At 41.5% G+C, this 20725-nt stretch overlaps 2 protein-coding genes across 3 annotated transcripts in view; one reads left to right on the top strand and one right to left on the bottom strand.

The window, feature by feature from the left end:
- The first annotated feature begins 384 nt into the window (after window positions 1-384).
- rdh14b (retinol dehydrogenase 14b) lies at window positions 385-3667 on the top strand. The gene is made up of 2 exons (XM_061051800.1): window positions 385-1003; window positions 2679-3667. Exons 1-2 carry the CDS (start codon window positions 650-652, stop codon window positions 3294-3296), a joined length of 972 nt encoding a protein of 323 aa, XP_060907783.1. The 5' UTR covers window positions 385-649; the 3' UTR covers window positions 3297-3667.
- Window positions 3668-6518: 2851 nt separating this feature from the next.
- The window catches only part of si:dkey-174m14.3 (uncharacterized protein LOC563117 homolog), a 28481-nt gene continuing 14274 nt past the window's right edge, over window positions 6519-20725 (bottom strand). For both annotated transcript variants that reach the window (XM_061051802.1, XM_061051801.1), the window contains 5 exons: window positions 19637-19798; window positions 18284-18350; window positions 15437-15544; window positions 14583-14663; window positions 6519-8795 (listed from right to left, as the gene is read on the bottom strand). In XM_061051802.1, coding sequence (XP_060907785.1) covers window positions 7383-8795; window positions 14583-14663; window positions 15437-15544; window positions 18284-18350; window positions 19637-19798 — 1831 coding nt within the window. In that variant the 3' untranslated portion in view covers window positions 6519-7382. The remainder of the gene's footprint in view (window positions 8796-14582; window positions 14664-15436; window positions 15545-18283; window positions 18351-19636; window positions 19799-20725) is intronic.

Consider the following 20725-nt stretch of genomic DNA (forward strand, 5'->3'; position numbering starts at 1 on the left):
TCCACCTAGTGGTTAAAGCATGATGATTTGCAATTTAATATAATGTACCTTCCTTTTTTCATTTGCCCTCTTATTATTGTACTTCTTTTTTTTCTTTTTTTCCCCACATAAACCTGACTTTCAGCACACGACTGTTTTTTACTTCAGTGTTGAAGCAGTATAAAACTCTTGAAGGCTTGTAGACGGAAAATGGGCGATGTACATTTGAAAGAATTGTAAAAAAAAAAAAAAAAAAAAACCCAACAATTTTCGACAAAATATTAATAAAAATGTGTTGATATTTTATAAATAATTAACATTTTTGTAAAGCTAAGAATGCAAAGAATTTGATTATCATAACTTTTTTTTATTTATACCCCGGAAGTAGTATTAAAGCTAAGTAGCTAACGTTGCCTACGCCTTGCTTCTTTGCGACCGTAGAAGTATATGACTTAATTCGTTTCTCATTAATTGCAGATATATTGTCGGTATACGAAAGTCGATATTTTCTCATATAAACATGTACAGTATTTAAGCCTTAATAGTTTGTGAGGCTTACACATTTGTATAAGGAGTATTTCCGGGGTACTTTTGTAACTTGGATGCATAATACACCGTAACACCGAGAGAGTTCTGTACCTGCTGACCTGTCGACGGGCCCCGCTTTTTAATGGCCACTGCGGTGCTTGTAGCCGCTGTTGTCGGCGGTGGGGTATTGTTACTCATGCGCCGGTTATTCCCTCGGCAGGCAGCTGTGAAACTGCTCCGTTATCCGGCCGACACTATGCGAGGAAAGACGGTTATCGTGACCGGGGCTAACTGCGGGATAGGAAAGGCCTTAGCCGGGGAGCTGCTGAAGCTCCGTGCCCGAGTTATCATGGCCTGTCGGGACCAGCCGAGCGCCGAAGAGGCGGCCCGGGACATCAGAAAACAAGCAGGACAAGAGCAGGGGGAGGTCGTCATCAAACACCTGGACCTCGCTTCTCTCAGATCAGTACGGAAATTTTGTGAGGAAATTAATGAGGTGAGTTCAAATGAATGAACAGACCGTGAAGTGAACACTATTACTGCATGGAGAGTTAGTTTACCATCTTACTGTGTTTTCAACTTTTTAAATATAATATAATAGAATTACTTTATTGATCCCAAACTGGGAATTTGTGGCGTTACAGCAGCAGGTTATCCAAACACACAATATGAGTAAAAAACACAATGTTAGCAAATCTAAACATAATATAATATTAAATACAAAGTAAATAATTACTAAAAATATCAAAAATAAGAATGTGAATATATACAACCAGGATTTAACTTAGCATTACTAGTCTTAAAGAGGAAGATTAAATATGGAAGATTAAATGTAAATATGCAAGAACAGAGTCATAAATGGTAGTAAATAACTAGGCTACTTCTAAATAATTCAATTCTAGTTATGGCATGACCAATTAAAACAGATAAAGGTATATTATATTATTATTATTATTATTATTATAAGCTTCACTGGGACTGTCCGTGGTGCTGAAGTTGTGCTGCCCCCCTCAACTCACTATAACCACAGCTGGCTTTTTATCATTGACAGTGCGGCATGCCAACCACACGGTGGTGTGTTTTGGTCGACCATGGCTCAGTCCAGTAACTAAATGAACAACATTAGAGTACACGACATTAATATAACTACTTAATATATGAGTGCTTATCTTTTCTAGTGAGAAACATAAAACTAAAACTACTGTTTAGTGAACAGTCTCTATGTCACATACAGACATTGTTAAATGGTTATGCCCTCTTATTTGAGGTCTTGACAAAAAAAAAGAGTGAGTTTTGTATGTCCAAAGCTGAAGCCATCTCTGTTTTGAATGTTTTCAAGAGAATTTCCTGAAGTGTAAGACAGAGTAATTGCTAATTACTTCTTGTAACCACTAGGTGTCACTTGGTCATCTTAATAAGACCTAGTGTTTGTATTCAGGATATAAAACAACAAAACTTGGCCAAAAGGGAACTAATTAAGGCTTTTAAAAGAAAGGGATAATGTTAGTTAATGCCTTCAAAAATGGCTTATATGGGTTTAAACTTAAAGCATGGCAGATATGGGTTCTATGAGACAAGTACACTTCTGAATTATGGTAAATAGACTTGAGCTTGCATAGCACTTCTCTAGTTTTAAGACTATTTAAAGTGCTTTTACACCGTAGGTCACACTCACCCATTCACACTCATTCACACACTGATGGCAGAGGTTGCTGTGTAAAGTGTCCATCAGTATAATCACCTTCATAAAAAATCACACAGCCAGCAGCAGGAGCAACTTTGGGTTAAGTGTCTTGCCCAGGGACACATCGGACACATGTAGCTGCAGGAGCTGGGGATTGAACCCCCAACCTTCCCATTGAGAGGGAGCTGTTACAAATAAGTTTTCACATTGGCTTGTATTGATAACAATGCACTGATACCAATGTGACTGTGTTGATAGGCCCATATCAGGTGCATATCGACCAATTAATGTATATATATATCACATGTATTTCTAACAGCCTTAAATCACCGTTTATACATTTATTCAGAGAATAAGTGGTGTTAGATTTAAAAAATAATAAAACAAAGCTCCCTTTATTTTATATAAATGTATGAGTCTCATGTGAGTTTGTTATTTATTGATATTATCGAGTCATTAAAGGGTTCAAATTGTTCTGTCCCTGCAGGAGGAATCCAAGATTGACGTGCTCATCAACAATGCAGGCCTGTACCAGTGTCCCTACACAAAGACAGAGGAAGGGTTTGAGATGCAGCTAGGTGTCAATCACCTGGGCCACTTCCTCCTCACTCACCTCCTGCTGGACCGTCTGAAGTCCTCCACTCCCAGCCGCATCGTTGTGGTTTCCTCAAAGCTTTACAAATACGGCCACATCAACTTTGATGACCTGAACAGTGAGCGTAACTACAACAAGTCCTTCTGCTACAGTCAGAGCAAGCTGGCCAACCTGCTGTTTACACTGGAACTTTCCCGCCAGCTGGAGGGCACAGGGGTCACGGTCAATGCTCTTACCCCGGGCATTGTGAGGACCAGACTGGGCAGGCATGTTCAAATCCCTCTCCTTGCAAAGCCCCTCTTCTACCTCGCTTCGCTACTTTTTTTCAAGAGTCCTTTGGATGGGGCCCAGACGCCGCTCTATCTGGCCTGCTCCCCCGAGGTGGAGGGAGTGTCGGGGAAGTGTTTCGCTAACTGTGAGGAGGAGCAGCTGATGGATAAAGCCACAGATGAGCAGGCTGCCAAGAGACTGTGGGACATCAGCAGGAGGATGGTCGGCCTCGCTAACTGAGCAGAGTCCTGCTCTGTGGACTTGGAGTTATCTGGTCCTGGACAGAACCGCCTCTGTCCAGGACCACGTAATTGTCTTGGATTGTATCCAACTGCAACCTTGAGGATTTAGCTGATAATTGAACAACATATTGTGCCAATGAAGTGTTTAAATGAAGTGTGTGTGTGAGCAGGAGTGTACATTTCAGTGTGATAATCAGAGAGTGTGTACATTTAGGATTTCTTAAAATTCCTGTACATTGCTGGTTCAAACAAAGATGCATTGCTGTGTGAAAATCTCTCTCTCTCTCTTCATGAACTTTAACTACAATAATAATCCCGATTAACACATGTTCATGTAAAAAGGGAAATAAAACTACATGGTGACCTCTATACATGGCCAGGATGACTTTTTTTTCCCCGGGAGAAGACCACTTGGGAAATCAGGTTTCTCTAATTCCTTACACAGGGTCGAAATATCACAGTGTACTTTTCTCAAGTATGAATGTGAGGTACTTCTCCATTACTAGACACGTTTTTCAGTGTTGTCCCTTTGCTCTGTTAAAAGTCTGAGAGAACTAGTGTACATTTTGTGTACACCTTTTGTTTGCCACGTTAAGTCTCTAGCTTTCTTATTGGTTAAGATTATTGTACACACAAATCTGTAGAGCTAATTAAACAAATTCAAATTAAACTTACCAATTGTTATTTTCCATGCATATTATTTCAGGGTTCAGATCAAAGATGTCGAGATTTACTACTTTAAGTACTTTTTTAGGGTTTGGAGTTATGAATTGGCAAAAGAAAATCATAGCAGTAACGGTAAAAGTAATCCTCACTTCTTCTTTGAGAAACCATTTAGTTGATGAATTTATGTTAAGTTTATAAATGAATAAAAATCATCTAATTATACAATAAAGTGGTTCTGCACTGATCCAGCCTCAGGATCCACCACCAACTCCTTCAGGAAAATTTCTACCAAATTTCTGATATTTTTCAGCCAATCAGGTTTAATAAAACATTGTTCAGTTCGGACCTCAGACGGTACAAAACATGACAGAAAATTGAAAAACAAAAATGTTTAAAAAGTGCTTCATAGAATTTTTGACAAAAGTTTTTCCCAGTCACACATTAGCGAGTGACCCACTGAAGAGAGGCTTTGCGAGTGTTACTTGTCATGAGTGTATTTTACACACTGTTATCAGTACTCTTAAATAAGTGAAGGGTCTGAATACTTCCTCCAACACTGCCCCTACCTCTATGATGAAAAAGGTGGACAGAAATAATGCTCGATAGTAAATTTTCCCTGTGATTTTGCATCTGAAACCTACACAGCACATTTCTTTTTTGCTGGTGACCTGACAGAGATTCACACGTCAGGATGAAAGGGAGACATCTCTTCTGCTCATTGCATCCATCAAACTCAGCCGGATGCGTTGGCAGCTTTTCCTCCATTACGAGGTCACTTTATTGCTTGTGCCGTGCAAATCTTCACAGCGTTTTCCAAAAGCACTTTCTATTTCTAGCTCAGCTTTTGTAGTTGAATGCTAAAAATGTGCATACTTTAGCATGTATTATGCAGTGTTAAAGAGAAGAAGAAGGGGGGGGGGGGGGGTAGCGGGGTAGCTGTTAATCTGGTTTCCCTGCTGTTGATGTGTTTGAAGTGTAAATGCTCTCTGCTGTGTGTCTGGTGGAGGCCGAACAATGAGGTTTACAATACAGATGAGTGAGACACAGTGGCTCCCTCCTGTGGATGGACTCAAATTGACTTATAAATCCCCTGACCTCGGTTATGGAGGAGAGGAACGAGGAGATTATTGAAATGTGAAGGTTAGATGCATAAGAAGAAAAGAAGAACACTGAACACCTGAACGACTGCTTGGTTAAAATGCTCCATGTAGAGGATAGACTAGATTTAGGACTGCAACCATCAATTGTTTCAATATAGATGAACCTGTAGATTATTATTAAACAGTACAATATTACACAACCACAAGTTCACCAAAACATATTTACTGTTATAAAAGATGAAGATATGACAGATTTGCCGATGACTCTGGTTTTGCTCAAAGTTTCTGCCTGTCTAAAGGACTTTTTTGTGTGCCTATAAGTTGCTAAATGTTGCCAAGTGCTTGCTCATTGGTGGAATAATTTTGTCTTGCTCAATCAGCGGTTCTCATCTGGTGGGTCGGGACCCTAAAGTGGGTCACGGGGCAGCTTTCGGTGGGTCTCATATGTGAGCCTGAACAAAAATATAGTGTCAAAAAGACGATGCACACTTTTTAAACATGCTCGTTTTGTTCCTTCTCTTTGTTCTGTTACATGTTTTGTACCATCCGAGGTCCAAACTGCAAACATTTTCATTGAATGAATCTGATCAAATCGTCTGCTAAATTAATTGTGGAATTGTTAAAACTCAATCAACCAACTGCAAAGCCTAAAAAACTAAAGACAATACTGAAAATATACTTCAGATTGGCAAGTCCAAGATGATGCTGTTTGTCCAACCAAAAGTCCAGAATATCTTCAATCCACATATCACCAGTTTAAAGCTAAGAAAAGCACCTAACCCACACATTGTATCAATAAATCAATCATTATCTGTATAGCCCAAATTCATAACAGGTGTTATCTCGAGACGCTTTTCAAAAGAGCATATGGGATAATATGCAGGCAGGATTTCTCCTTTGTATTCCTGGCGTTCCTGTTGTCCACAGCACATTTTAATAGTCTTCAATCAGCATTCTCAAACTATTGTTTTTTCTTGGCTTATAGCTATAATGATTAATTCATTGTCCATAAAGTCCCATATTTATGTTCTGATTTCTTTTTTGTTTTAACCAGATGCCTCAATGCAATATATGGAGCTAAAAAAAAACCCAGATATCTGGACACAGATACTTACATTCTTATGTGTTTATTTTATTTTAGCACTACCCCCCCCCCCCGTGTAGTGCTGGAGTGTAGTAATCGTTGCCTTATGTTGAGAATAATCTCCTATTTAGTTTCAAGTAAAAATACAAACATTCCCTCGTAGTATTCTCTTGATGACTTCTTGGAACATGCAAATAAACTTCCTCTCTTCTTTTTTTGGGTTTGCTGATGTTGCCAAAATTCCTCCTCTACTGGCCTATTTTTAAATCTACAACAGTGATACAGTGGGGCTTCGTAGTGACTCAGCAGGCGTGTGCCACATGGCTGCTGAAGTCTGGTTTGGATAATAAAGGGAATCTTGAAGCTCATGTGTGTAATTTGTGCTTTATTATGCGAACAAAACAACAAAAAATATAGAATCATGCATCGCCGTCAAATAAAACAAGGTTACAGTGGCTTTTATGTGGGGTGTGGGCATCCAAATCTGAGGTAGACTGGGGTCGGGAAAACCTCTCCGTGCGATATAGAAGAGCAAAAATATAAAATAATACTGACTGCTCAAAACAGATCTCAAAACGCTCCATAGATAACGATAAAACACACCCATCGATACTGTGGAACTCACTCAACAGAAGGTAAAAATAAATGTCTCATTTAAGCAATCGTTTGTTGTTGTGTTCTTCCGGTGTTTGACATTCGTATTAAAATCCACACAAGGCAAACACAGTTTCAGCCGATTGAAAAGAACGACCACGGGGAATCTGTTTTTGCACTTCATGTGGGCGCCGATCAACGCCTTTCAGATTTTTCAAATATAGGATTGGCAGCTTTTAAATGTATGTACAAGCTCCAGCTTAACAAAGAGTTCAATTTTTTTTTTTTTTACTGAATTGTTTTGGATGTAGTTCTTGTTTGCAGCTACATACAAAATATATGACTTGGTTTTTAGTTATAAGTATATATTTGTACATTTGTAAATTGAAATACATACAAGTTCTTACAAATTTCACAGGCTTCACAGCCAACTCACTCCGGGGAACTTAAGTGTAAACATTCCTATCCGATCAAGTCTTTTAAAACACTCAGCAGAAGTTACATATTAGTTATACTGAATAATCCAAGCCCCCCTCCCCCCTTTCCCCCCCGGCTACTATTTAAACCATTTCTATCAAAGTGATCGTGCTAACAGAAGGTGCAGCTCCTATCAAAGAATAAACCTGATCTGGACGTCCTTTCAGTTCAGAAGAGTTCCGTAAAGCTGCGCCTTGGTCAGGCTGTCCTTCCTGGAGAGTCCCAAAGAGCCAAATTTTTGGTTGTACGGGGGAGGGGGAGGGGCTGGGACCGGCGGTGGGGACTGGCTCACCTGTGGGGGCAGGCTGTGCATCTCCACCTGGTAGTGCTGCAGCTCTGCGGCCATTTCCAGGGTCCTCTGGTCCAGGGACTCAGTGGAGCTGTTGGGGCTGGGGTCAACGTAATCCACACTCTGCCCGCCTGCTGCCACAGGACCCTCCCTGTCTTTGGAGCTGGACCCTGAGTGGTAGAGGCTGTGCTCGGACCCCTGACTGTCCTCCGCTCTGTACAGGTGGGCTTGGCTGTGAGCCTGCCGCAGACCTGGGCTGCATTCAGGACTCGGGCTTGCAGCGACCCACTCAGAGTCCATCGCCCCCCCTGCTTGGTGGTAGTAGTCAGCGCCTTCCTGGAAGCTGCTGTAGAGCGGCCCGAGACGGATCTTTGCCGGCCGGACTGAGAAGTGCTGCTCCGAGAAGCTGTAAGGTGAAGCTCGACCTGGGCTGCGGTACGAGTGGGCGCTCAAGTCCTCGACGCTTAGCTGCCTCCATCTGCCGATCAGCTCCTCCTCCTCGGGGGCTAAAGTGCTGCCTCGACGACTGTCTCCGTAGGCGACGCTCGGGGATGAGGAGGGCGGGAGCGGCTCGTAGGGCTCGCTGAAACAGGAGGACATGGTGCGGCTGTAGACGGGCGAGCTGCCGTTCTGGTGGTGGCTCAGCTCTGTCTGCTGGAAGGGGTGAGCGTTTGCAAAGGCTCTTGGACTGTCTCTCTCCCAGGATGAGTCACTCTTCCTCTCATAGTCCCCTGCATCCCTCCACTCCATGTAGAGGGAGTGGTGGTGCGGGGATGAAGCAGCGCTGCTGGGCGGGCCGTTACCTTTGTCTTCAGACCCCGCTCCGCTGAAGCTGGAGTAGGAACTGGACCCCGCCCCCAGCGGTGGAGGGAACTTGGCGAAGTGCTCCTGCGAGAACCCGGCCCTCAACCCTACCGAGCCCTCCTCTGGGTTGCTGTCGGTGGAGTTCTGGGGCCCATAGAGCAGCTTCCTCTGGCCGTGGAGGTCCATGCTAGGCCTGCGCTCGCGGTGTCGGTCGTCTGGGCAGTACAGAGCCGTGTCGCTGCTGTACAGGTCGGATTTATAGGCCGCACGCAGCCCCAGACGCTCTCCCGGTCCGAGGCGTTCCAGGATAAAAGTGTGCTCCTGGGCTTGAGGGCTGGGTGAGCGGGAGGCCTGGCTGCTGCTGCAGGCCTCGTCTGGCTTCTCGAGGACTTTAGCAATGAGAGAGGCAGAGTCGGAGTACGTGTGACAGAGAGGGGAGTCCTCCAAGTGCAGGGTCAGGCGCTCCTGAAAATCTGCAGGCAGCTAGAGGAATCAGAGAAAAGAGACGGATGTATGGAGTGTTTTCAATTTGCATTTACAGGCTTTGAATTTCACTTAAGATATTCATGGCATCGTTTTTCATTTGGTGTACAGATGTTAATGCGTCTGTACACTCCTGTACAAAAGACTTCCTGGTTATCTGTTAACAGACACAGAAAATCTGCAAGGTGCTCTACATTTAAGGGACCTTAACATTTTGTGTTAACTGTGTAGGTTTATTTTTTATGAAACACTGGCAATAAGTGAACAAAGTGTTGGTTACGATCAATACCGACATTTGTCTGACGTTAGCAGGTAAGATAGGATGAGGAGGCAACAGGGAAGGTGAAGGTTTTAAAAAAAATTTTTAACAGGAAATCATCAATCAGAGAAACACGAAGAAGCCAAATTATGTGCGACAAATTCTTTGAATGAACACAAAGGAAACTGTAATTCTATGCCTGGAGTCTGGACAGTGACATTTTTGATCCTGCGTATAATCCTCTCTTCCTGTGCCATTGTGGCCCTTTTGATTTTTAGTTTTAATTGAAACGAGCAAATCCCCACTACATGTTGTTCTGTGATGTTAGTCAAAAAAAAAAAAAAAGAAAATGGAGAGAGCAGAGACACATCCCCAGCTTGTGTCATCCACCTGCTCTGCTATTTGGTTTTGAGAATGCGACTCTGCAAGATTTTCTCCACTGCGAGTCACACAAACAGTTTTTATTTCTTCATTCGTATCCCATTCATTTTATCATTTGACTGAGAATATGTAATGATTGCATATTCAAGATTTTTCTAAAGAGCGGAAAATCCCCCTAATTAAGTATTAATGGCAAAATATTCAGTTTGCATTACGTCTTCTTTGCACTGGGTATACATTACTTGCTTTTGATATCCCTGTTTACTTTTGGCCTTGCTCTCTTCTTCTGATAAAAGCTAAGTTTAAATAAGTATCAAAGCTCCAAAACATGTCTGTGAAGTTTCTTGTTCTAAATCCACTCTGATCCTGTATTTGATCACGCCTGTAAACCCCTCTATTTCAGCCCTGCTCAGAACAGGCTGTTTCTGTGTCTGTATCTTTAAATGTAAATGAGCTGTGTCTGACCACGCCCCCTCTCTGTAAGGGGTTGGGTGGCTCGGGCTTTGTTGCTCCGTGCCCTTTTGTTGTTTACGGTGGAAAGGAGGGGAGAACAAACACCTAGCTGTGGGAGTGTCACCCATCTGGGGGAGGGGTTACTGCCCTTTGTGATGTCACAAAGGGAAAATCTCCAAACGGCCTGTTTGAGCACACATTTTCTGAAAAGTGGTGCAGGCAAAAGACGGAGAGGATGGACTTTTCTCATAGTTTGGGGGGTTTGTAGACAGACTAGAGACACATATTAGTGTTTGAAAAACATGGTAAAGTGTATTTTGTATTTCTTTTTCTTTAAATTCCAGTATTTTTGACTTCTTGGCTGGCTAAATCCACATTTCCATTGTTAGACATTAGTCCTACATTTTGCGTACTGTCATGATTTTGCCAGAGATTATCTAACTTGTCCGAACTCATAGTCAGCTGACGATAGAGGTGGCTCACAGTGGGGCTAAAGATTTGAACCACTTTTTGTCTACTTTGGTTTCAGGTTTCAAAGTCACACATAGTAAAGTGGCCTTAACATGAAAAATCCCCAATGATTACCTGAAAAAGAGTTCCAGCATTTACTCCATGCATATACTACTATACTATTTGAATGTATTGTTGTTGCCATACCTATGCACTGCAGCATGTATATACTGTATGTAACATAGCACAGTAGGAGATTTCTGAATATGTCACAACATACACCTGTGCAGTCACATGGTTTGACTGCAATAATTGTGTTTGTCACTACAGTACAAAAGTACAATGTTAAGTGACAAGAACCTTAGCTAAGAGGGAAAATATTTGTGAAAATGAAGTCGACCCGAGCTGCCTTCCTTGGAATGAAAGACATCGTGCTATTCTGAGCATGTCTCAATAAAGAGAAGCCTCCATCCTTCCACTATCTGTGCCTCTCCATAGCAACAAGCATTATACCAGCACATCATCAACAGGAATCTAGTCAGTTGTTCCTAATTGGCAATGAGAGGGTAGTTAATTATAACTTTGTGGATAGAGAAAAGACAAACACCTCTGAGCAGGAGAAAACACATTTTTTTCATCACAGTTTTATTACAGATTGGACCAAACTAAATCCCATTAATTACTGTCCAAACATTTTTCATTCGGGCTTGTTTTGAGCGAGATCACGTTAAGCTTTTCATGATGCGTTTGGAAATGCAAGTCTAATCATTTCATACCCCACACTGTGCTTGTTTTGCAGCAAAACAAAACAACCGAGGCACTTCAGCCGCCTCTGAAGAGCTGCTGCACTTCTCAAAATGCTGCAGCATCATTCATCAATACGATGTCGATTGGCGCCCACCCACGGGATCAGCAAAACCAGCGGACATACAGTCAGTGCATGTATAGCCTCTGACCCCCATTATGTTTGGCCGTTTGCCTGCGGAACAGTTTTTCACTCCATAACAGATCCCATATGTACAGCCCAGCATGTGTGCGTTTGTGCTCGTGTGTGCTGTGTATGCGTAGGGGGGGGGGGGGGGGGGATTGTTTTTATGGGCCTTATGCAACCAAATGCAGTTAGCATTGATATTTCCATTCCACCATATAGGCGTTCTTTAACCTTGTGGACATTTGCCAGCTTTAAAAAAAAACAACCTTTGTCACATGGGCCAGGCACACGGCCCAGGGCTGATGCAGCGGAAAGTGGCGCCAAGCTGGCCTGGAGTTAAAATAATTGATCGATACACACATGCATCTCTTTACACAAGAGGAGCAGGACATCATGACGAGGCTGCGGTGCACCCCGCATTTACATTCTGCCTCACGTTGGACTTTAGTTCCTTGAAGGGCTAGCTTTCTGTCACATTCGTGCACAGTTTCTTGGTCTTCTCTGTGTTTTTTTTTTTTTTTTGGTCAAACGTTAACTGGCATGCCATGTTGGTCTATGTTTCATGCATTGTCATTGTTCGTCATTGTCAAGCAGTTACTTGATTAGTAAACCTGCAGCTGTATCACCATGCTCTGACTTGGCTACATATCGAGTGAGAGGAGTAGAGAAGTTTAGAGACATGATTTACTTTAAACTCTCGCTGAATGGTGCCAACACGAGATCTGAGCTACAGTTAATTTTCATACCCAAGCTCAGTTAAATGCCAAAAGATGCAGAATGAAAGTAGACGGCCCTTAATGGCAGCAATTTTTGATTTATTCATGATACTCCACACATTTGTTACCATCTACTGTGTAACAGACGTGAATGTAGTCTCTGGGTTTAAAAACCTTCCAGTCTCCTTGTTCAGGTCCTTAAAAAATTACCCTTCTTCTCACTTGATTTTTTTATAAATCCGGTTAAACATCTTTCTAATTGTATTTCATGGTGTTAATTGCTCATTTGAAAGCTTTATTAAACATTAAGATGTCCATTTAGTAAATCACGGCTCCATTCATATAAAAAGCAAGTATAGTGCAGACTATGTTTTAGGGTGTTTAAGTCAATGTACACCAGGCTAGAGGCGTTCAGTGCATATCCACCCTGTTGGAAAAGCCAACCAAAATGTGCTTTTACCAAAGCAACCAAATGTAATTACTTCTGGTTTGAAAATGTTAAGATGGCAACAGGCGATTAAAACAGGACCTGAGTGAGGAATACAATGTGTGTGCATTTAAAGGGATAGTACAGTATTTTTTTTTAAATGACAGGAAGAATATTGTCAACAGTAAGTATATGAGCTACAGGAGTTGCTGGTCAGCGTGGCCCCTTTAAGGAGAGACCAGACCAGAGTGCAGGCCAGGAAGCTAGCCTATAAAGATATGCAGACGAGGGCTTTTACTTCACGTAGTTTAGCTAATTTTAAGAAAAACTGAGTTAAAATACAACGTTGGGATAAATGTGTGCTGGACTGAAAAAACTGACAGCACGTTATTTTTCCACTAGCTAGTCACGTTCTTTCAGCACTTCAGACGAAGTTGTTTGCTCCACATAATTTAACTAATTAGAAGAAAAACAAAACAAAACAAAAAAAGTCATTTAGAATTACATTAAAGACCCAAACAGCTCATCAGTGCCCTCAAAGAAACATGTAGGCCTATGTGTTATGCCAAAGAAGTGCTGAAAGAACGTGGCTTGCTAGTGGAAAAATAAAGTGCTGTCAATTTTTTCAGCCGAGCACACATTTATCCCAACGTTGTATTTTAACTCAGTTTTTCTTAAAATTAGCTAAACTACGTGAAGTAAAAGCCTTGTCTGTATATCTTTATAGGCTAGCTTCCTGGCCTGCACTCTGGTCTGGTCTCTCCTTAAAGGGGCCACGCTGACCAGCATCTCCAGTGGCTAATAGACGTACTATTAAAGAGTACCTTACACAACCCCGCTTCAAAAATACTGAACTATCCCTTTAATAAAAGCTAGGCCGTTAGAATGAACTTTGAACATCAAAATTAAGAGCTTTTTTGTAAAAAAAAAAAAAGAATCACAGTAATAACGTTATGATCATGTATTGCAAACGTGCAGCATTTCTAGGTTTAGATAAATATGGGTAATCCATTTCCAGTTTAATTGAAAATTTGAGATATATAGTCATAGGGTTGAGCTGTGTTGTATCAGATACCAGCTCTTTGAAACCCGGCCTCTGTCACTTCTCTCAGGTGAAGGTTACTCAGCCCAAAATACAGCTTTAGTTCTCCAACTCGTCCCTTCCTGCTGTGACCTACAGCAGTCATCGCTCCACGCTGTCTTGTCTCTCCTCTGCCTCACATAGGGCCAGACGACCTTCAGTTAGTCAAGACAGTGAAATGATTTCTCTCATCTTTTGTAGTGAGCTGCCTCAAATCTCCTCTTTCTCTACAAATAACAGCACTTTCACTGAATCACTTTTTATCTAGCTCCCAATCACGTACACTTATCAGTGTGTCATAGTTTATAGTTTAGAACTTGCAACTGTTGTGTTAAAAAAATCCAAATGTATTATATTTTTACAGTTAAAAGCAGCATGTGTCATTTCCAGGGAAAATTGGGGATAATAGTGATATGGGTGGGCATTTAATTAGCTTGCTTTCAACATCCTGTTGCCTGTTTTAGCACTGTGAGAGTAGCACCGTAAGCATTGGCGTCTTCATCTATACATCTTTGCTCTGTATAGTTATCCTTATAATCGGGTATCGTTGGCTAAAACAATGGAAAAGTAGGACACTGCTGCGTCTTTGAATGTCTCATTTCACTCCTGCACGGATCAGTCAACGAGTCAAAACTAATATCCACCTCGTAACATCAAACATTTCACTTTTGAACCGTCCCTTTAACTGTTTCCATTTCGATTTTGCTCCATAACAAGTCTCTTTTTTGTAAAAAAAAAACAAAAAACAAAAAACATGTTAGAATTCAAACAGCAAGTAAAGTTCTCTCTGCTTAAGACAGAGAGAAATTCAAAATAAGAGTCGAACAATTCTTAATTCCAAATGCGAAATAATGGAATTTCAAACATGCAACTAAAAATCTTGTAAATCGTAATTAACTATTCTAATTCAGTGATTAATCGCAATTAGGATTTAATCGTTTGACAGTCCCAATTAAAATCAGTTCTATTAAGGCCTACATGTAAACTGCTCTATTTTAAACTTCCAGGGAACTGATGAAATGGATAAAAATGGTAAAACATTCAGAACATGAAGTTGCACTTTATTGGAGGAGTTATTGTAGTACTCACCTCAGAGAGCTGGGCCCTGTAAAGAGATTTGTTGCACTGGAGAAGCTGAGCAGCAAGGTTGCAGTCTTTTCTGTACACGTCCTGTCGAGCCACAGGAACACCACCAACAGAAGACGATACAAAACAATAAGGGATGATTATTCACCTTTTGATTTTAGAATCTTAATGAGAACACAAGTCAAGCCAAGTCCAGTTTAACCCTATTACCTAATATGACATACATATTCAAAAATAACATATACAACATATATAGGCAGAAGAAGAGCAACATAAAATGTTTGGATTTGATAAGCTTTGGATAAAAACATGTACCAAAAAGCAACAAGTCAAAGTCCATGCATGTGAAAACCTGAGTTATTTGTGAAATCAAAGTTCTTTGACTGACTTATTTCTTGTAATTTTGATCAAATACATTAAAAGATACAAGCGATAATATAAGGGCCTCAACAGGGTTTGCATAGAAAGGGGGTCAAAAGACAAACAGCAAGAAGACCTCAATGTGCAATGGTATTTAAAGTCAGTAAAGACAAGTTTAATTGGACCAATATAATCTCTATTCTTGGATCCAAACTGAAGTCTGGCCGCAGCATTTTGGATGCAAAGCATGCTGGAGAGGGACGAGTTATGTAGCTGATCCCAGAAAACAGGGAATTAGACATTAATATAGAGCCAGCAGGCGATGAACGCATGGTAACTAAGCCGATTGTTTATTTTTTGTTTAACACAGAAATACCCTTTCACACACAATAAAGCTAATAAGGAGCTAATGTGAATTATTCAATTCTCCTGAGCTGAAAATAAAAAGGAGACGAATGAAGAGTCTGAAGAGTCGATGCAGTGTGATGGGCTCTTACATTGTCTTCTTGGAGCTTCTCAATGGTGAGCTTGGCCTCCATCAGGTGGTTGTTGAGGACGATGATCTCCCTGCTCAGAGCTCGCTTCTCGTCGTCATGATGCTGAGACTGACAATAAAGAGAGCCAATGAACAAATGAGCACCCTGCAAAAATCTGACTGGTGTGATGTGAGGCCTTTAAGGGAAGCGTCTAAAAGTTTTTAATGTCGCCCACACATACACTAAAGATACACTCAGCAACAACACTTTGATGGTGTTGAAGGAGCATCAAGAGACACTGTAGTCACATTTTTTTTGCCTACTTTTGCCTATCAACTTTTACCAATCAAGAACATCATACCCATTTCTAGTCTTCTGACTAGTCAAAGTGCTTTTACACTGCATGTCACACCTACCCATTCACACACTGATGGAAGTGGGACCATCAGAAGTAACTAAGCCCATTCATTTGCCGCCAATGAAGCAATGGGGATTGAACCCTCGACCTTCTGGTTGAGAGACAATGACTCTACCAACTAAGCCACAGCCGCCCCTATTCTGTCTGATACCAATACTGATACAGATATTGGCAACCATACTAATACTTATACGTATACTGATTCAGATATTGATACTGATACTGAAATAGATATTGATGTCAATAGCAAAGCCAATACTAATACCTTGACTTTTGGTGATTGCCAATACCACATGGTGATTGGATTCCACCATAGTTTAATGAGCTGTGTGCCTCACTTAGTGAAGACAATGGGATGATTTGCAAGTGTTTGTCTCAAGATCGGGTTTGTACAAATCACTGCTTTCATTACTCTGTAAAAACTTGCAATGCGTAGATACAGATTGAAATAATTGCTTTTTATCATGATTAAAATATGTTGGGGGCTGCTCAGTGGTGCAGTGGTAAGCCCTGTTGCCCTGGCCCTCACTGTGTGGAGTTTGCATGTTCTCCCCTGTGCATGTGTGGATTCTCTCCGGGTACTCTGGCTTCCTCCCACAATCCAAAGACATGCTCGTTAGGTTAATTGGCGACTCAAAAATTGCCTCCAGATGTGAATGTGAGTGTGGTCATACTGTATATGTCAGCCCTGTGATTGACTGGCGAACAGTCCAGTGTGTACCCTGCCTCTCTCCCCAACTGGGATCGGCTCCATCATCACCATCGCCTCCCTGACCACGGGAAAAGCGGTATAGATAATGGATGGATGGATGGAAAATACATAGCTTCAAGATGGAAAATAAAAGCTTTAACAGTTTTAGCAAAAACAACTCATTGTGTTCTTTGGCATAATGTTTTTGGAGGTGCTTGATTAAGTTGTAGGGAGTAGCGCCAACTCTTCATACTTTGTCTTTGAAGACCATGCAATGACCCATACAGCATGTTGATGTAGCTGGTATGAATTCATCCAACCAGTGACAAACAGCGTCTAGCACTTACTTCTTATCATATGAGACGAAGTTTAAGTGCCTTCTAAATGTCTAATTATTTGATCCTGTACAGTGGACTTAAAGTATCCCACAATGCAATAGTAGAAGTCGTGTACAGAAGATGGTCACTAACCAAGCACTCTATGCCATCATGGATCATGGGAAGCAAATGATAGGAATGACGTGATTAACGGTGCAGAGAAAATGAGCCAAAAGTGTCCAAAAGTGATTTTTCATTTTCCCAGTGGGCTCATTAGTCCTCCACTTATAATTGACTATTATATAAGTAGGAAGTAATGAATGCTTGACAGATTTCGAACAGCTCCTTCAGTCCCCAGCGGACTGATGTCCCGTCTCAGAATGGGATCAATAAATCCCTACTTGAGAGTCCAAGTTTGTATACGAAAGGCAAATTTAAAAGAGAATTTAACATTTATGTTAAGTTTTGATACATTTCTATCTGCATTTTAAGCATATGTTGTGTCCATGGAGGGCTCAAAATAATAGATAGATTTTTTTTTGTTTTAAAGTTAAGGCACCTGCATCGAGTAGCTCTGTCCTTGTGCTGTTGTGAGACTACAGAAGTTTTCTCTTTCCCCTCAGGCTCTCCACTGTACTGTAGCTGTGCGAGCAGAAGCACAATCAAAGCACATCACTATGTTTATCTGTCTTGTAATTACGTTCTCTATCGCTGTGCAAGGCCACGGGGTCAGATGAGTTTGTGGCACCTCTGGAGTAAACAAGCTTTTACGATCTGCAGAGAGACTTACTCAGCACCTCTCTCAGCCTGGAGGAGGGACGACGTGAGAGGAATCAATAAGAGCTGATGAGGATGCTTCAATAGACACAAAAAAACAAAACAAAAAAAAACTGATGGCTTTTATTTTGGAAAAAACATTTTTTTTTTAAACTTATTTTACCCCACAACAAAAAGCTGTGTGACCTTAAACTCCTTATCAGCACAGTAACTCTTCACTCTGGTATTGTAATCACGACAATGATTATTATCTCGTCTCGTAACAAAACCATTCAGCGAGCACTTTTCAGCCGTCCATTAAACAGAAACGACACCTGATTGTCATACAGTGTTCTCAGGAGGGCCAGTTAATTGTATACTTTCTCGCTGCATAAGCAATGTCTGACAAATGAAGTGAGGTACGGCACACTGAGGAACAATAGGTTTGCTATCACTCCGCCATTGGAAGGAGGACAGCAAATAGTAATAAGCCATAATTAATGTCAGTGGTAACAACTGCGGGGCAGTTTCATATTCAAATTGGCTCTCCCAGTGTTTTGTACGAAGTCTGAACCCGGCGACTCTTGCCTCGTTTTTCTTTTGTGTCTACAGGTACTTAACCACAAGCATGGGAATCCATGGGAGGAATACACGGACAAACACACATACTGCTGCTCAGCACTTACATCTCTGTGGATCTTCTCCTCAAGGTCCTGGTTGATCCTCTGCAGCGCTGAGTAGCTGCTTTGTATTCTAAACAACACAATAAAAACAGTTGCTCACTTGCAGATAACAGATATATGTACACACCTTACAGTAGCACGCAGGGATTGCCTCCAAACTAAGAAATATGGCACTCGGCTCAAATGCTCAGCAGTGTGCAGAGTCAGAGTTGGCGTCACATGCCACAGTTTCACTTTATAGAACCTATATCAGTGGATATAACTCTACATATGTGATGATTCAGTGAAAGTTTTCTTCTGTTATTTTTGACACAGAAGACAGAAATGTATTTTGAAAAGGCAACATGTGAGCAACAGAACCGGATAAAATCACTGAATTGCTCACTCCTGAACAACCTGGGGGTCCTGAGACTAATTCAAAAGATGATCACAGGAAGAAAGGAAGCTTTGCCGCACAAAATGATGATTACTTTTTCTTACTTCCCTCTGCATCATGAGTGTGTATTTCTGTGTGTTGCATTTCGTTAATCAAGCACCATGAGGGGAAAAAAATCCCCTGGTCTTTATAAGCGGCAAGAGAAGAATAACATACAGACCATTATATCCAGGATTTAAGGGTCTCTTTCCAGAACCTCTGCAGTAAATTACATCCCCACTCAATTTTAAAGAAGCTGTTCACTGGACCGGAACCAGACGATGGGCTAACTTCAGATACCCAGGAGTAAAAAACTGAATTTTTAAAGTTCAGTGCAGCACTTCATAGCACGTAAAAGGAGTGAAAACAAAAGCAGAAAGTCTCATCCAAGTGGATCAGTTTGAAATGCTCAGATATGATTGGTTTAGATGCTGTTTGTGCAAATTTGTATCTAACTGTCCAGAACTGTTTTTCTGATGTTTGTGTTATATGACACGATCGCAGAAGTTCATATTATTTTTTTTGCCAAAGGTCATGTTAGCCAGCTAGTTTTCACATTGGCTAGGAATTGGTTGAAGGCTAATGATGGCCAAGTTGACGTAGCTGTCGGTGCCTAATAAATTGTAAAGTCCCTTTGGATTTTTCCTTTACATTGTGTTTTCAGTTGGTGATAATTTTAGAAAAAATGTAACTAAAAATGATCTGTCCACTTCCTTACAAAGATACTTTGCAAACCTTGATTACAGCATTTCAACATTATGAGATGGTTTGAGCTTCCCAATAGGAGTGTGACGTTAGAGGAAGATGACTGCCTTGTGAATATGGATGCAATTGGGAAAGGGCTGGTAAGTGTTCCCTAAAAGTTGGGGCTTTACTTGCAATAGGGTATTGCAGAATTAGCACCTGTTCCAACCTGTTCGCGGGCAAGTATGTGTGCCTACCTGCGCAGTTTGTCAGTGAACTTGTCCAGCTCCTCCTGTGCTCGGCGCAGCTCCGTTTCCAGGTACTGCCGCGTGGAGTCAAACTCGCTCTGCAGTAGCTCCAGCTTGTGTGTCGTGAAGGAAAGCCTTTTTCGTAAGTCCTCCTTCTGCTCCAGCAGAGAGCTGCACACACACACACACACACACACACACACACACACACACACAGAGCAGATGATTGTGTTTAGGGCATATGGAGGAGCTTGTAACTCCGGTATATGTGTTTCTAAATGGACTTGTAAGGGGCTACATATCTCTTTTAATGCACCCCTGAACGGCCATGCAGCGTTGATGAGAACATCATGAGAGGGTGATAAAAGCTGAAAAGTTGCAAGAAAAAGTGCTTTGTATGAAGACAACATGGGACCAAAACACGGATCTCTAATTAAGAAAATCCAGTCAGGGTTGAGCAAGGAGCTTCTTCAGTCATTACATTTATGAGCATCAGTTCTCTATCTCTGCAGCACATCACAGAAACCCAATCAGCAGTGAGATTGGGAAAAAAAAAAAAGAGACAGAGAGGGTGTTCTCTCTGTGATGAAATATGAGCCAATGAACTCTAATACATCACATGAATAGACTGTGAAGGCTCAGATTCACTGAGCAGCGATACCCCCATGTGTAATTCAGTGAGACAGCACAATGATGACTATTTTCAGAGCATGTGCATTACCTGGGCTCCAATCTAATAAAAGGGCAAGTGTGAGTGGGAAAAAGAGGAAATGTCTGTTGCCGTGATGGATCTGAATGTGCACGGCTGGGCTTAATGGACCCTGTATTGACGGACAGATGGAGGAAGGAGTGTAATGACTCTATCTGCAGCCTGGATAACAGAAAGCAAGATAGAGCGTGGATGGAGATGTGGTCACGTCGCTCTTTTCACTTCCTTTCTTTGTCTCTCTTTTAACAAGATCAAAGATGCAGCAACGGGGGCTGAGAGAGGCTGATTAATATTTTTTCAGGGACAGGTTCCTTTCAAAGCGTCAGGTCACTAAGTGGAGGTAGCATCCAGTTTCCTGCTCATTAGTATGGGCTTAATGTTTGTGTAAT

The sequence above is a fragment of the Labrus mixtus genome, chromosome 12, assembly GCF_963584025.1.
Source record: "Labrus mixtus chromosome 12, fLabMix1.1, whole genome shotgun sequence".
In the NCBI taxonomy this organism is placed as follows: Eukaryota; Metazoa; Chordata; class Actinopteri; order Labriformes; family Labridae; genus Labrus; species Labrus mixtus.

What these genes read in the sequence shown, in the direction of transcription:
- rdh14b (XM_061051800.1), top strand. Translation starts at nt 650, where the DNA reads ATGGCCACTGCGGTGCTTGTAGCCGCTGTTGTCGGCGGTGGGGTATTG. An exon ending in TTTGTGAGGAAATTAATGAG is followed by an intron (nt 1,004 to 2,678) that starts GTGAGTTCAAAT and finishes CTGTCCCTGCAG; the next exon opens with GAGGAATCCAAGATTGACGT.